At 42.2% G+C, this 17,655-nt stretch overlaps 1 protein-coding gene across 4 annotated transcripts in view; it reads right to left on the bottom strand.

The window, feature by feature from the left end:
* GAB1 (GRB2 associated binding protein 1) overlaps positions 1 to 17,655 on the bottom strand; it is a 118,000-nt gene that overhangs the window by 66,251 nt on the left and 34,094 nt on the right. For 2 of the 4 annotated variants that reach the window (XM_023754691.1, XM_023754697.1), the window contains exon 1: positions 1,547 to 1,607. The exons of the other annotated variants lie outside the window; for them this stretch is intronic. In XM_023754691.1, coding sequence (XP_023610459.1) covers positions 1,547 to 1,603 — 57 coding nt within the window. In that variant the 5' untranslated portion in view covers positions 1,604 to 1,607. Of the gene's footprint in view, positions 1 to 1,546; positions 1,608 to 17,655 lie in introns of those variants that run through there. 4 annotated transcript variants of the gene reach the window in all.

The following is a 17,655-nucleotide window of genomic DNA, read 5'->3' as shown; positions in this document are numbered from 1 at the left end:
TATTGCATGTTTTAAACGTTCTTGCAGCACACCAGTGTGCCTCTTTCACCACACCGGTTGAAAATCACTGTTCTGGGTAGTTAGTGATGTCTCTGGCAATCAGTAGCTTTTAGAAAATGCGCCAATCCTGGCTTTTCTGCAGGTGGCCCATCTCTGCACTCCAGGAGTTCCGCTCAGATGCCCCTACTTATGCCCCACAAAAGTGCTGATTTCTGACTCAGTCTTGGTTTTCCAAGGAACTGTTTGTTTATTAAATTTATTGTGGTGACATTGGTCAACGTGAGCATATAGGTTACAGGTGTGGGTTTCTATGTTACAAGATCTATATATTGCACTGTGTGCCCACCACCCAAAATCAAATCTCCTGTACAAGGAACTGTTTAAAATTTCCAAATTGAACTGTATTCAAAAACTGCTTCAGATCTTAAGTATTTTTAAATGTAGTGTGCCTTCACTAAAAACTAGCTACAAACTGCTCTGGGCGAAGCCTTTACATGACACACTCATTTTCAGCACAATTACCAGCACTCTATTTTCATTTGCCCTGAAATTCCTCCAGGTTGTAAATTACATTTTCAGTTGAGAGGCGTTCATTTGTGGATGGCGATGGTTGTAGACAGCATCCTGGTAACACTGGCCAACACTTACTAGAAGAAAGTGTAGGCTGAGCAGCTCAGTCACATCTGGACCCGGCCTCCAAGACCTCACAGTCTCCACAAGACTGGAAACAGGCACAGAACAGCTCTAATACCACGGAAAGCCACGGGGGCCACACATGATACAAACAACACCCTGTAAGCATTCAAGAGGGGAGAGCTAATCCTTAGGTTGGGAGAAAGGGACCAGGTGGAAGAGGAAATACAAATGTGGGCAGTACCAAAAGGAAGCCAGCATCCCCAGGTGCCCTGCTGTGAGGTGTCTATCCTGTGCCAGTGCAGTCCTGGGTCCCCAACGCCTTGACAGAGGGAGGCTCAGGAGACACTGGAGCAAATGCACGGAGACAACAAAGTGCTGAGAGGACAGGTGTTTCCGTGAGGCAGGAGCCCAGCGTGTGTCAGACCGTGCAGGAAAACAGAAGTTACGAGGGAGAAGGCCTGGAGGGGCAGACCGAGGAGCTGGGCCTTTACTGAGTAGGTCACAGGAATGCACTGCCGTCCTCTGAGGGGAGTGACAGGAGGTTACCCTGGAGGGTCTGGAGGAGGCTGAGGCTCTGGGCAGGCAGACCAGTGAGAAGGCCATCAGCTAAGAGCCTTTGGTCACAGTGGGACTGCAGCAAGTGTCAAAGCAAGACAGCGCGGGCTGCAGGACGGTGAAGCACTTCCACTGTGGTGCTCCACTTTAAAGATGGAAGCTCACTTCAGCAAGCAGCTTTCTAACTCCCGCTCCTCCATCTCCACCAGGCCACTGCATACCTGGCTCCTCAAATCTTCCCTTCAACATGACTTCTTCAACAATCGCTCGCACACCAACTCACTCTCCCATGGGGCACTAGTCTTCAAAGGGACAACCTCCTAAGGCTGCATTTCCAAGGCAGCGAGTGACTCACCTGCTCACCAGGTCCCTGATGGTGGCAGAGACTACCTGTTGCTCCCCTGATATTCATTTCCCCGTTTTCTCTAGGAAAACTTCTGGAAAGGGAAAGAGAGCAACTACTTGAGGCTTTGCAGACAATATGGTCTCTGTCACAACCACTCAACTCCGCCCACTGTGAGAGCAGCCACAGACAATTCCTAAGTGAGTGGCCGTGTCCCAATACAATTTTACTCACAATGACAGGCTGATTGTCCCTCAGACTCCTGTTCTATAGTAACAGAAACTTCCACAGGGTGTCTGGCTTGCTAAAGATGACAATTTCCACCCTTCCTGACAGCTAGCTGTGGTTAGTGACTGTTCTGATGAAGAGAACGTGAGTGAAAATGGCTGTAGGACTTCCAGACCACCCCCCTTCTCTCAGATGAAAAGAGATCACGGTGAGTCACCTTAGACCAGCGGTTCTCAACCTGTGGGTCGCGACTCCTTTGGGGGTCGAACGACCCTTTCACAGGGGTCGTCTAAGACTATCGGAAAACACATATATAATTACATATTGTTTTTGTGATTAATCACCATGCTTTAATTATGTTCAATTTGTAACAATGAAATTGGGGGTCACTACAACATGAGGAACTGTATTAAAGGGTCGTGGCATTAGGAAGGTTGAGAACCACTGACTTAGACTGTGAAGGTGGGACAACACCCTCAGGATGGCACAGAAACAAGATGGAAGGGACCTGTCTATTGGGGCCCTGTCCTAGTCGGGGGCCAGATGGACTGTTGTGAGACAGGAAGAGAGAGAGAGAGAGAGAGAGAGAGAGAGAGAGAGAGAGAAAAAAGAAAGCCCCCAACACTTCTGCTTAGGTCAATATATTTTGGGGGACCTTTTTATAAAGCTTTGCATTTTCCAGTTTATCTCAGTGCATGCAGCTGTATTCATAACGGGAAAGCACTTTGTTGTAGGGCTATCCAATGATCGAAGATCAATCACAAACCCACACTGTGGTCAGATGACTGGGCACGAATCTATCTTCATCGCGGGAACTAATATCTGAAAGCTTATTCTGTGCCATGCACTTATAAAGTACAGCTCTCACTTATCTTGAAAGCAGTTATTATGATGATCATTTTTTACAGATGAGGCCCAGAGAGATCAGTGTGCCCCAAGTCACCCTGCTCCTAAGTAGCTGCCCCGATGTATTAACTCGGGGATATATGACTCTCAAACACGTTCTTCCCCCCAAATCAGCTCCCTCGTGTCAAGGACAAGCCACAGTAGTCAATTCTAGGGTGAAACTTCGAGATGGCTCTGTGACTCCAGATGGCTCTGCGCTTTTCAAACGGAAAAGCACCACAGAGATCCACTGATTGACGGCTCCATTTGGTTTAATTACTACTCCCTTCTAAAAGCCAAGTAAACCAAAGTGACACAAGGTTAAATGACTTACCCAGATTCCTTTGAAAGGCTCTGAGAATGCCAGAAAGTGCATTTCATGAGACAGCCACAGGGGCTGCCAACTCGGCCCCAGCTTGGCCTCCACCTCCTCCTCCGCCTCCACTGCCCATTAGAAGTTCACTGCCTGGACACCTGCTACTCCAGGCTGAACAGAGCCTGCAAAGCAGTTTCAAACTATGCCAGCAGAGGCGAAGAGCTTAGCTTCTTTTCTCTCCAGGAAAGGGTGAGCCATGCCACCAACATTTGCTGTTTACTCCGGGCTGTCAGGTGTAGCATCCGTCTCTGCTGGGAGCTTGGCACCCATCAGGGGACCATCTGGCTCCGTCTCCCTGACCGCACGGCCTCTCCTGTCCTGCCTGGAGCCTCCAGCCTGGAGGCTCAAGGAAAGTCGAGTTCACCCCGAAATTACGGCACCTGATCATGACAGGTACACCCCAAATTCAGTTGTGAAAAGTTTAATCTACTTCCAAATTAATTTGATTTCTTTAAATAGTATGCTGATTTTTGAAAACTTCATTTGTTGAATCTGCTATAAATGGCTAATTAAAAATTAATTATAATTAGTGGCTGCTATACCAAAGACCGTAGTATATTTAAAGAAAGGGTTTTGTTACAGAAACAGCGAAGAACAGATAAGTCTACCTGGAGTAAAGCACGAAATTAACATGTTCTCTGTTGATATTAAAATTAGGAAGGAAGACCTCACTCCCAAAATGGTCTTTTTTATTTGGAACATCTCTAAGTATTTCCAGAGCCAAACCATAATGGATGCCAAACTATGCAGCCATTTAAAATCATATTGTCAAAGAATAAACTGTGATATGGAAAATGTTCTCACATACACTGTTTTGCTTAAAAAAAAAAAGCAGGTTTCAAAAAGTTTTGTAGACATTCTTATAAAGGAATGACTATGTATCTATATAAATATGCATAGAAAATTAGTCTGGAAATAAATATGTTAACATTTCAACAGCGGTATTCCTCTGAGTGGTAAAATTACAAGTGACTTTTCTTCCCAGCATTTTCAAAATGTTCTATAACATATCATAAAAGTATGTTTTTAAAAGCACTAGACTCTATAAAGACCATCATGACACCAAAGGCAGTTTTCTCCTTTCACTGTGTTCTGTAAGAGGATGTAGAATGTGGTTTGGGAAATGGTGCAAGCTACTTTATGTCCAAATCATATAAAAATCTCAGACACTCACCTATTAAACAGCTCAAGTCTCAGTGTCTGACGGGGCACATTTCAGAAAGATCAGAGAGGTACCATAACATATGGAGAAGCAGAGCCACTGGGGAGAGGGTCCAGACTCACTACAACACACAGCTATTATCCACGTTTTATCTTCACTAAATTGACATTAAATGGAGTGGGGAGCGTGCAGAGCACTCAAACATCTGTGACATATCATTATGGACAAATATTTCCAGGAATTCTAATTCACAATTACTGCTTTCAAACTGATAAAAGAGCAAGAAAGAAAAACAACAACAACTGTTAAATTAAAAAGAAATATGTGCATGTCACAATTTAGCAATGGCTACAGTCAACTAGAAATCAGTTATTTCACAAGATTTCTAAATCCATTTAAAAAAAACCCCACAATTAGGGAGAAGTGAGAATAAAGTCTAAAACCGGACTAAGTATATCCTACCACCAGTCACCAGGCACAACAGCGTCCGAGGCCACGTATTTATTTGCAGATACTGGGGGGAAATCGTAATGGCTCAAGCTAACATATCACTGGCCCAAGTTTCACGCTAATGGTCATATGATCCCTCAAGTACTGTTTCTCAGACAAACAGTCTCTTCTTTTATAAAGCCAGCAGCTTGTAAAAAGGCCTAAGTTAATCAAGCTCCTTTACTTTTTAAACGATGGAACCTCTTAACAGAGGAAAACAGACCTTTGAAAGAAATATTTCAGGAAAAGGTGAAGCTAGGGAGTTTCAGGAAAATGTGTGATAAAATTCCATTGCTTTTCCAAAACAACGAAAACTAGTTTCCCAAGCCTCTAATACAAAAGCAGAGCAGAAAATCAAAGTGTGTTCTCAAATTACACTATTCCTAAGGGAAACACACTTCACTTGCTAGTTCAATGAATAACTCCATAGGGTTATTTTATTTACAGAGGAAAAAAGACAATATAGACTGAAAAATCCCCAAGTGTGTGTGTGTGGGGGGGGGGGGGTGTACCCTACAGAAATATACAGTTTCATGGAGAAAACTTACCTGCCTTAAATAAATATTTAGTTAACTGAAGAAAAGCTTTTCAACGATGAAACAACAATGGAGAAAGACATAACAAAACAGCATTCGTCTGTCTAACCACAGAGCAAGCAAAATGACAGTCCAAAGAGATAAAGGTTGTAGGGTAAGAGAAGAAAAACAGTGCCAAGATACAAAGTAAGATTCTGATCTATTAGCATCAATGTGACGAAGACAACGAACACACCTTTCACGCAGGCTGCCTACAAGGACAGCGTCCCCGTACCTCTGCCTTCCATCATCCTGTTCATGACCAGAGTCTAGGAAAGTAATAGATATGCCCACAGAAACGCTGGCCTGGCCTGCACCCAAGTCAGTGACTTCAACTGCTCCACATTAATAACAAAAGCTGTACAGAGTGGACAGGCAGGGAGAGAGGAAGAGATGAAAGACTGGTGCAGACTTCTAAGAGCAAATCTATCTCCTGTGAAAGAAACTTGCTGAGCACTGTTTAGAAACAACAGCCTTCTCAATGGAAAAAAAAAAAAAATCAGTTCTCTTTACAAAGCCTACAGTTTTTCCAGGCCAATTAAAAACAATTATTGATTGATTTTTAGAGAGATAGGAAAAGAGAGAAAAACATCGGTCAGTTGCCTCCGGTACATGCTCTCACTGGGGACTGAACCCGCAACCTAGGTATGTGCCCTGACCGGAATGGAACCCCCAATCTTTGGTGTACGGGATAATACTCCAACCAACTGAGCCAGCTGGCCAGGGCCATGCCATGTTTTTAAAGTTTGCATTAAATTCTAACAAAAAGGGTTTTCACTGTAATGGACTGTAGTTAACACAGAGTGTATGTGCCAGGAACCATCTTGAGCACTTGATACAAATTGAAACAGAAGTTCTCCAACAACCTGAAGAGATAAGTGCTATTCGCCTCAGTTTACAGTTCAGGAAACTGAGGTACTGAACATGTAAGTTAGTTTTCCAAGATCAGGGGGCTAGTACAGTTAAACCCAGACTACCCCACGTTGAATCCTGCTAGTGCACACAGCCCCATCCGACTAAACCTTAGGGAGGCCTCAGTCACTGCTACTCCCAGGGCTACATTTTGGGGCTACTCCCTGGATTGGAGGGGAAGGGCAGAGAGCTACCTTGCATTGAGTCCTTGTTTTATATCAGCCCCTTCATAAAAGATAAATGCTCTCCTTTATCATGTGATATCAGCATTATGATGATTATTCCCATTTTACAGATGAAAAACTGAGACTATGTAAAGGGTTAGTACCCTGCTGAATGCTAGTGAGAGGTACCTGAACCTACATCTGTTCTTAAGAGTCCATGTTCCTGCCCCTGAAGAAAGCATCCTTCCGCCCCAGTCACAGACTCATCCCCTACATGGGCAACCCATCCAACCGCCAGAGATGACTTCCCATATTTGAGCTGCCTGAACAACTGGAAAGAACATGGGCAGTGAGGGAAGAAAGGTCAGTGGAATTCCAACACAACAGCAAAAAACGAAGCAAACAAAAAAAAGAACCCCCCACTCTCAAACCATCGAAATTTCCCAATTAGGTAACAGAAAGCATATTTGGTGTATACAAGCTCAGTACAGCTGCAGAAAATTATGAGCTGTAAATACAACCGTGTATTTCTGATGTACATAAACGAAGCTTCTGTTAATCATACTATGTTTTAAATGCACTGGAGGAACTCACTATTAAAAAGAATTCTGTGGTCCAATCCCTTTGTAAAGTCAAAAGTTCTTTTACAATAATCACCCTCTAATGTACTTTCTAAGATTCTGAATATCCAAAAGCAGGTATGTTCTAATTTACAAACCTAATGAGGTATATAATAATCCAAATGATCTTACACAGGCTTGGGATTTAGTTCTGCCTCAAAATTGAAGAAATGGACCATTACACATTTTCAGATTCTTTTTTCTAGCCCGTGGGTCAATAAATTGCTAAGTTGCCTATCATATCAACAAATACATTAGTGTCTACTACATCTTGGCCAATAATTTATTGAAATAAAAAGAGTAATAGGGATCAAAAGCCCGGTGATGAAAAAAAAAAAAAAGGATCATGAAACTATGACTCACAAAATGAACAGACATAGGGCTTTAGGATTCAATCTCTTCATTTGATGGATAAGAAAACTAAGCCCCAAGAAGTACACAATCTTTTCTAAGTCTTAACGAGAACCAGTGGAAGAAACAAAACTAGAACCCATGCACTAATATGCAATTCGGTGTGTGCTCCATGGTCCAGAATTGGCTCCCTCTAATGACTAAGATAACACAGTACTGTAAGCTCTAAAAGAGCCGGAACTGTGTCATATTTCCTGTTTCTAAGATCTTACAAACTGCCTTGCTTAATAAATATTACTACTTCTCCCTGTGTTGGGAGGAAGAAGTCAGAGGTGGTGTAGTATGCTACCCGCTACTTCATTTCGGGTCTTTTTAGCAGATTCTAGGATCTCAGCACATAGCTGTGCAAGATCAGTGCCAAATTTACACAAAGAAAGAGGGGCACAAGACCCAGATGTAGTGTCTTAAGGACCTGCTATGAAAGGACTCAGGATTGGAAGGCACAGACACTTGCAAATCACTCACCTGTCTAGTTTAAGACTCCTCTGCTCTAAAAGGAATACACTGTACTTCCTGACGGCTAAGGAGGCCTCTTGCAATATTAAATGTCATTATTCTGTTTAGTCCTTAAATGTATAACTTTTATACACACACACACAAATATTTTAGTAAGCCCCTTTCAATCTGCCTGTTTGGTGGGTTACTGTGAATCTTAGGGGTAGACAAGTAGTCCCCACCCCACCTGCCCCAATGAATGAGGCAGGGAATGGGAAAGCTTTTCTCCTCGGTGGCCACTGAATCCTCATTTCCTTTCCTAACACGTTTACCAGAAAAGATCCTCGGGTCTGGGGGATTAGGCCCACTGCACTTCTAGTTTTACTCTTGGATCAGGGCCCAAGGCTGGGCCTATCACATCAAAAATACTGTTGCTGGGCTGCACTCTCCCCAGACAGGCTGCGTTCCCCCAAGACAGGCTGCCTCTGTTTGGTATCTGGTGAGACCTTGAGCAGAAGAGGGCCCCTCGTCAGGGTCGGCCAGGACTGTGGAGCTGGTCTGAGGCCAGAGGCACAGGTCAGAGAGAGGCCAGGGCCACTGGGAGGCCAGCCTGGAGTGTGAGCCCTGGTGTGTAATCTAAAACTCGAGGAGGTGGTTAAGAAAGAAATACTCAGACAAGGAAAGAACAGAAGGGATTTAGAGACTAGAAAAATGAGAGCATGAGTGAGAGGAGTGTGAGAAATTACCTTGGAAATTCCAACCGTCTCAAAAAAGCAAATGTTACTGTCTTCCAAGTGAGTCAAAATAGCATGCATATATTGTGCCGGTGAGCTAAATGGGACTTTATTAATTGCTGTTAAGCATAAAGAGTTTGCTACTAATACCTATGTGTCAAGAAAAAGAAAGGCCATGACAGAATTCTCATATATTAAAGAAGGAACCGGAACATACACTATATATGTGTATAGAACTCCACAGATTACAAGTCACCTTCATGTGCATCTTCTGCTCTGATTCTCAAAACAACTTCATGACATTTGAAGAAACTGAGGCTTGAGAGGTTGATGCAATTGTCCAAGATGCTCAAACTGCTAATAGCACCTGTTTAGGTCTGCCTGGGGCCCTTCAACCCCACACCCACGTCTTAAAACTACTTACCTTGCAACTCTGCTCCCCCCCTTTAAAATAAATAAAATTTATTCCTTATTCATCTTTTTAAATTTCAATTTTATTTAATCGCTAGCATTGAAACACGTTGCAAGTTGAATATCATTAAACAGTGTTTGGATAGGCTGCTCACCACTGTCCCTCGTACTGCAAAGCAAGTTAGCATTTGATGGGTTAAATACATTTTGAGGGCTAGTCTGGAAACTTTACTACCACATATGCTACACTATTGTTTCCATAGGCAGCTCTGTTCCAAGTTCCAATCAATTGACTTAAAAGAGATCTTTTGAAACACATGAACATTGGCCTAAAAATAATTACCACTGCAAACTGAAGGAATTTCTTGGATTTCACTTTTCTTTTTCATTTCATTTAAATATATACAGACACACACAGAGCCTGTTTTCACTGAGCTGCACGGACAGTATGAAAAGCTAAGCATTTCAGTATAACAGAAGAAATTTCATAAAACTCCCACATGTTATGATTGTGGATAACATAAAGAAGTGGGAAAGTCCCCTTCAGGCCCCACACTCTGCCAAGACATCTGACATACTCATGTCTGCCAGGACTCCGCAGTTAGTCAAGTTCAGAACCCACTTTTAGATAAATCAGCATAATATTGTAATGATTTAGAAAGCGTGTCTTACCAGAATAATTAACTTTTTGAGGCCCTCCAGATTTTTTTTCAGAAAAATGCCTCCCGGCCAAGGGATTTCAAATACTAAAAGCAGAATGGCGTGTTTTTAGTTATGAATTTTCAACCAATCATCCACATACATGGTTGAAAGTTGTTTCACTGAGAATTGAGGTGCCAGGTTTAAGAAGATAAAAATTCCAGCTCATATATACAGAGATAAATAAGAGAAGAGTTGTGATCACTGTGGCTATGAAAGGACACTGGTGACCAGAACACAGTCCTGACAACCATCTGCCAGTTGGGTTTCCCCCTACCTCAAAGAGCAGGATTGTGTGCACCCGGTGGCTCAGTAGCCTGCCATTTTCGCGTGTGCCCTCACTCAGGACAGTCCTTCCAGGATATTCTTGAAAAAGACAGACGAAGAATGATAGGGATCAAAACAAAAGGCAGCCACCACGCATGAGGAACTCTGAATGGCCTCATTTCAATCCCAAAGCGTCTCAGTCTGCCGATCCTCTATAATTTTTGATGAAGGACAACATAAACCTGTTTAAAGCTGTTTGTAATCAAAAGGTACAAAGTGTGAGAACCAAATTCCCTCAGTTATTGAGATGAGTCTTAAAATAACCACAAGCAGCTAATATTTAATTTGGTGTTCTTACCTCTGTGAGAATTCTCAGTAAGATACAAAATGCCTTTATAAAACATGACCTACAGAAATATCAGGTAGGCCATTATCTCGATTATCTAGATATCAAAAGCAAGTCATTTTTTTTTAAAAAGGCAAATTATTTTTCTTTAAATACTCTTTTCTGTTTCTTTTTTAGACACAAGCACTTAAAATAGTCTAATGTGAGGCCGCTACAGCTCTGCAGGGGTGGGCCAGAAATCCAGCCATATTCTAGTGAGATTGCTCTAATCTTTTAAATCTGAAAAACAGGTAACACATTTATTAAATTCTATTTTTAGTTGTGCTAGCCTTTACCTTTTCTGTGATACAATCCTCAGCCCCCCTTATCTGTTTCCATAAGCCTGTTTTCTTATTTTGAGTTCCTTGAAAGTAGACTTATGTGCCCAATCTGTGAACAAACTTAAAATAGAGAAGCCTACAGTCCAAAATCAACACTACCTCAAATACCTGTATTTTTTCTTTTTTGGATTCACCAATCCCCCGGGTCATAGTTTCTTCAGGTACAAAATGGTGGTGCGTGTTGGAGCGGAAGTGGGCAAGAAGCACCAGGAGAAGCAACATGCTCCAAGATCGCTACCTTCCCTTCCAACCCCCAAATTCTATCATTTGCTGGTTTCTCTGGTCTGCCTCTATCCCAGACATGAACTTCTGTAGAGCAAGGGTTCTTAAGGAGGGAGGGGGGGGGGCTATTTTGCCCCCTAGACATTTGCCAATGTTGGAGACACTTGTGGTTATCACAGCTGGGGGTGAGCTGTGCTACTGGCATCTACTGGGTAGAAACTGAGGATGCTGTTAACTAAACATACTGCAATTCACAGGCAGCCCCATTTCAAAGGATCATCCTGGTCAGCACTGCTGATAATGCTGAGGTTGCGAAGTCCTGCTGTAGGGCAGTGGTCGGCAAACCGCGGCTCGCGAGCCACATGCGGCTCTTTGGCCCCTTGAGTGTGGCTCTTCCACAAAATACCACGTGCGGGCGCTCACGTACAGTGCGATTGAAACTTCGTGGCCCATGCGCAGAAGTCGGTTTTCGGAAAGGAGATAGACGAAACAAGTATACAAGACGAGTGTGGGTGGGAGAGTTGGAAGGGGTCGACCTCAGCGAGCGTACCTCAATCAGATTGAGGACGTTTTTAGCAAAGGCCAGCTTAGAGAACCCTAATTAAGTTAATAACAATGTACCTACCTATATAGTTTAAGTTGAAAAAATTGGGCTCTCAAAAGAAATTTCAATCCTTGTACTGTTGATATTTGGCTCTGTTGACTAATGAGTTTGCGGACCACTGCTGTAGGGTAACAAACCTGGGAAACTAAATCATGTGTCATATTCAGAAAACTGTGGAGGCCATTTCCTAAAATATTTACTCCCTTTCCTTTTCCTAGACAGGCAGTTCAAACACTTCAGTTCCTAAAAGGGAAGCAGAAAGCAACAGGACTTATTCATGGTTCCCTTTCTTGCACTACCTCCCTTTTTCTCTTACCCATCCTGCTGAATGATCAATGGTGGAATGCAAGATGAATGAGCCATGGTCCCTGCCTTCCAGGTGCTACCATCTAGTGACGGAGACAGAAAAATCAAAGTGATCAGAACTTGGATAGAGAAAGATGCAATGCAGTTTGCAAAAAGTCCACGGGTTCTTTAAAAGACCCATTAGACATCAAAACTTCATTTATTCGGCAGATATCACCAAGAAGCCTTCACTGGCAAATTTTGACATAGATCAATCCCACTAGAAATTGTTCCTGAGCTATTCATATCATCTCTGTCCTTCTAAGGCAGTGGTTCTCAACCTTCTGGCCCTTTAAATACAGTTCCTCATGTTGTGACCCAACCATAAAATTATTTTCGTTGCTACTTCATAACTGTAATGTTGCTACTGTTATGAATCGTAATGTAAATATCTGTTATGCAGGATGGTCTTAGGCGACCCCTGTGAAAGGGTCGTTCGACCACCAAAGGGGTCGCAACCCACAGGTTGAGAACCGCTGTTCTAAGGTATTATGTAATCAGATGTCCCTCCAAGAAGACAACAGTATCCAAAGGATTATTGGGTTTTCTGGTCCTGCAAGTCACTGGATTCTTTTTTGTAGGGAGAGGTTAGTAAAGAAGGCCCAGATGGCAGAGCAATGACTGCACAGTGGGAACCACCTGCTTTCTAGGATATTCTGGGATGGAGCCAAGGGAACCGTACAATTTTTCTTCTGAACCAAGATACTTTTGAGAATGAGTTATACCGGGACAACAGTACAAACCACGACAAGTGCTCACCACAGCCATCACAGCTATGGCAGCACTTCTGAAGTAACAGCAGGTGGACAATGATGCCCACATGAACCTGGGAATAGCTGCAGGTACCAAACATAAATATGACTTCAACTTTTTCAGTCAACTAAAAACCTGTTATAATCCAAAGGAAAGAAACTTGATACTCAGTATAAAATCAACACGGAACACACCCAAGCAAGTGCCAAATCTGAAAAGGCTGAACATACTCTGTTTATGAATCTCAAGTATGAGATTCCCACAGCAGTGGGCACCAGGTGGGAGTCAGAACAACTGTTAAACAGCTTCTGGTCTTTTAAGTTTAGCTGATATGCTGACCCTCCTAAGATACTGACCCTCCAATCAGCACACGCACATTTCTGGGACCTGCAGTCAACGCAAACCCTCAGTTAAAGTCATTTGACTTTACAGGGTTGTCCTGTCTAACCACATCCTGGTCCATGGACACTTGTCTGTACCAGTCAAGAGACGGCCTCCGTAACGCTTCCCTTTCAAGTTACACTATCGGCAAGATGTATGGGGTCATGGGCATTTGAGCGGAGCCAAGATGTTAGACATTTAATCTAGAGAATCCTAGAAAACAGGATACCAACCTCTTGAAAACAAAAATATTTCCAGGAAGAATGAAGTCAATACTGTCCTTTTTCCAACTCATAAATATGGAGGTCTCTAAAGAAAACACTACAGTCAGACAGGGAGCTCGTAGATGAAAAACCAAACCAAAATCATGTGCTAATGCTTTGGGCAACTACCGAAGGCTGGATGTAGGAGTTCAGTGCCTGCATGTGCATTAGGAGGCTGGAGGGGCCCGGGAAGACCTCAGATACAGCCAGCAGCAGTGGCAACACAGCCATTCTCTCACTTTGTTTTGAGCTTATGAGAAGCAAGAGGAAAATCCTGAGGAAGATGACACAACTTTCACAAAAGTCAGAAGGCCAGTTTACGCAATTTCTATTTTAGCTCAGTGTTCTAGATTTGATCAAGAAAGAGCTTTAAAACTGGAAATGGTAGCCCATCCTAAAAAGAGGGAACAAAGGTCACTTTTAAATTTTAGCCACATCTCATCCTCAGGAACCAAGGGGTGATAACTGGCACGCTCTCTACACATGAAGGTGGAGGTTCCATAGAAGAAAGGGATACATACAAAAAGGGTAAACCAAACGGGTCAGCTAGGATCAATTCAAACAAAATCCTACCTTGCAGTTTTCAAGTCCATGGTCTATTAAGGCTTGGGGGAAGGAGGGTAGCAGCAATGGCTTATTGTATTTTCCAATTTCATGTCAATTACCCTAACATGTTTTTTGATAAGCCTGGTATCAGAGAAATGACATAAATAGAACATATCGTCATCCCAACACTGTCTGGATGAAATGAAGAAATGTGAGATGGATGACATAGTTTAAGTGTGCCCAGTTTTTTTGAAAGGCCATCCTATAAGATTAATTAGTAAGTGGCTGTAATCTGAAGAAAAGGTCTGGTGTTATTATTTTTTTTTAGTTGATGATTATAATAATCACATAGATGAAGTTTGAGCATATGCTTATTAATTTTGTAAATGACACAAAGTTAGATGAAAGACAATGTTCAAAAGAATCTTACTGTAGAACGTAGAATTCTGCACGGACAGCAGTGAGGTGGCATTCTAACAGAGACAGATTTTTGAGTCCCATATTTAAGTATAAGCATCAACTGTACAAAGAGAAATGCTGGAGACCTGGTTTAACAGTACTCTAGAGTGAGAAGTAACACAGCTGTTAAAAAATGCAATCTTCAGCTGCATTATTAAAATTAAATAACCAGATCAAGGGAAGAAACAGTCCACTAGGCATTACCCAGGTTGAAACCACACTTAGAGAAACGAGTTAAGTTCTGAGAGCAGCATTTTAAGAGAAAATTAATTATTTCAGAAAGATCAGATCAATTAAGAGTATAGAAATCACACCACAAGAGAAACTGTTGAAGGTTTGGCCTACAGAACACTCTGTGGGGGGTGGGATGGCTTTTTTCAACTATTTACAAGGCCATAATGGGACATCCCCCGATGAAACATCCCCTGTCAATGTCCCTCTAGAATGTAAATGCAATACTCCAGTGCTAGCTGGACAATAGGAAGCAGAGAAGCATGACCTCTCTAGTGTTGGGCATTCTACTTGAACAGCTTAAAATGGAATTAGGCCTTTTGGCAACTGCATTACACAGATGACTCATAATGAACTTAGACCAAGCTAAAACCATCGTTTTCTCTGATGGAGACAGTCAAAGCTGTTGGTCTCAGCAATTATCACTCCTGGACATCATACTATATATTTGTTTGCTCAATGTCTGTCTCTCCCCACTAGACTGGAAGCTCCATGAATGCAACAGTTTTATCTTGTTCACAGCTGACTATCCAGCACCAAGAAGTCCTGATCCATAGCAGACATTCAGTAAATACATACTGAATAAACACATGACCATTAAACAACAACAAAAAGGCTATACCGGAGATAACAGCTAAAGGGAAAAAGAGTAGCCTTTTTTTGTATGGCTCCAAAAGAGAGAACTGGTAGCCACTACAAGTTAGAGGAAGGCCAATATCAATGCAAGAGAAACCTTCCCAATATTAGAGCTGTTCAAAACAGAACAAGCTGCTTCTTGAAGTAAGACTGTTCTCCTTAACTAAAAATATTAAATTAGATATTGGATGAACTAGGTAACCAAGTATTTTTGAGACTCAATGATTCTTCATAGAAACGAGTTCTGTAGTAGCAATGGGGATGACAGGGATGTCCCATTCAACACAGGAATCTCTTTCACAGCATCCATACTGGACAGTTTCCACAACCCACTCCAGATCCACGCTCCACCTAGTTCCATTCCGCTCTGAGCTTGGGGAGGCTGAATTGTTAAGGACTGCACCAGACTCTCACTCTTTGGTTTTTTATTGGGTTTGGCTGTAGGGAATATAGGGCGAGGAGCCTAGGATCAAGTGACCGATCCCTGGCTGCACCCCTATGTGTTCTCAATAGGTGATCACTCCCCTTGAATGAAGACCTCAGCTTCTGCAAGGCAGCCATTTCTACACAGCCCTCTCTCTCTTGGCATTTGGTAACGAAATGGGAAAGGCAACTCTTTTCTCCTCTTCAGCTGTAGGTACTGGCCCTTGCCCACCCCTCTTACTTGCCCCTATATGCTCACTAGACTCTATATATTGGTAAGTAGTCTTTTTACTAAATGTTCCTCAAAATGCCCGACTTGAGTGTTGCCACCTGCTTCCCACCAGGTCCCTGACCAATGCCCCATCTAAGCGGGTACTCACCCAGTTTCTGCTCGAACACTTCCAGGTCAGGGAGGGAGCACCCTAGGTTTTAGAGAGCTCTGTTGCACAGCTGTAATGGTTACACGTGTCTCCTTCAGATCCAGCCAACTCTATCATTCTTAGTCATAAGTTTTAGTGCGACTATGACAATAACACTAGGCCTTTCGCTTATTTGAAGCCAGTTTTCAAAACCAGCCACGCGAGTGGAAGACATGCAGCCCGTGCAGTTTACAGTTAGTCTTGTGTCTCAGCACAACGGCTCAAGCAGCTGGACTTCCTGTGCTTCCGTAAGAGCAGTTCCCGGTTTAGCAAGCAATTTGGCTTCACATCCAATCATTTCTTCAGAAACAGGAAGCAATGTCAGGTTATCTCGCAACAATATCAGATTTTGGACACCAACGGCAGTTATCAGGAAATCATGTCTATGTTATGTTCTTTCTCCAGATGCGAGTTTGTGAAAGAACAAACACCACCAAACTTCTCTTTTCCATCTTTTATTATGGAGGCTGACCTTTTGTGGAAAGTACTAGAGCAATAGGGTATTTTCACTGTGCATTGATTTTTATCTCATAAAACATTAAAAGAATGTATCATGTTGGAAAATACTGTTTTCTCATTGCCATCACAGTGGTATAGAATGAATAAAAATGCTTGGTAAGGGTCAGTATTTCTTTATATGGCCTAGGGACATAGCAAGCAGTAAGCAAACAAAGATCGGGTGTGAAAAGTAGACATAAAACCAGATGAATTTAGACAAAGGAAAGCAAAGACTTTATAAATTATTACATAAAGAGAAACAAAACCTTGAGAACTGCACAAAATATGAAGAAAAATTTCCATAGGAATCCACTGCCAAGAAAAACTATTTATGGACTATAATTAAAATATTTTAATTGCATATACTTATAGAAATTTGTCCTATCTTTGGTAACTTAGGTGAGAATGGAGATGATAAAAGTGGAAGTCATAAGACTTTTATAATTCCTACTGCAACAAATTTTCAAACTGTTTAAATATCTAAGTTTTAGACAATCACAAGATGATGGAGTAGCATCATCTACTCCAAAACAGCACAGTCCTGTTTGGGGGACAACTGTTAGAGAAAAAACAGAAACTAAGAGAACCCCAAGTATTTGGTGCTTACCTCTTCCAACACTGGGCAGCTGTCCTGACCTTTCTCTCATATTTGACCATATAAATTAGCACTAGAATATAAGAAATTCTTTGTCATGCTAGCAGAACCCCTGTTCACTTTTTTTTTCTTCAAAAAATAGGGCTTACCAATACCTCTTTCTTCCTTCTCAAAGCCCTGTGGATGTGACTGAAAACACTAGCCCAGAATCAAAGTCCATGCTGCAGCCAAGAGGAGCACTCTGTGAAGGGCCCATCATCAGAACTTAAAGACCCTCATCCGAATTTGCAACTCTACCTCGGACTTAAGACTGGTCCAAATAGCTCCAAAAAAGATGAGAGCTGTACCCTCAAGCCCTTGCTCTTAGAGGGGAACTTATTATAGTCTGTTTTATTAAGGCTTCAGTGTAACTGAAATTTATTCTTCTGGAAGAGAAAAGAAAATAGCAAACATTTGCCGACATATCCAAATATGACACATTCAATATAAAAGTGAAAAGCAATTGCCCTGGGCTCTCCTACAAAGAGGCACTCTCCAAACACTCTCTCACTCTCTCTCTTTTAAACTTGGGACTTCTTGGTATATTTATAAAGAAATACTATATAAGTTTCTTTCTAGAAACATTGAAAACTTCCCCAGTCCTGCTATCGAA

Source organism: Myotis lucifugus, unplaced genomic scaffold (genome assembly GCF_000147115.1).
Source record: "Myotis lucifugus unplaced genomic scaffold, Myoluc2.0 scaffold_1, whole genome shotgun sequence".
NCBI classification, from domain to species: Eukaryota; Metazoa; Chordata; class Mammalia; order Chiroptera; family Vespertilionidae; genus Myotis; species Myotis lucifugus.
This window is presented reverse-complemented; position numbering and strand designations above follow the sequence as displayed.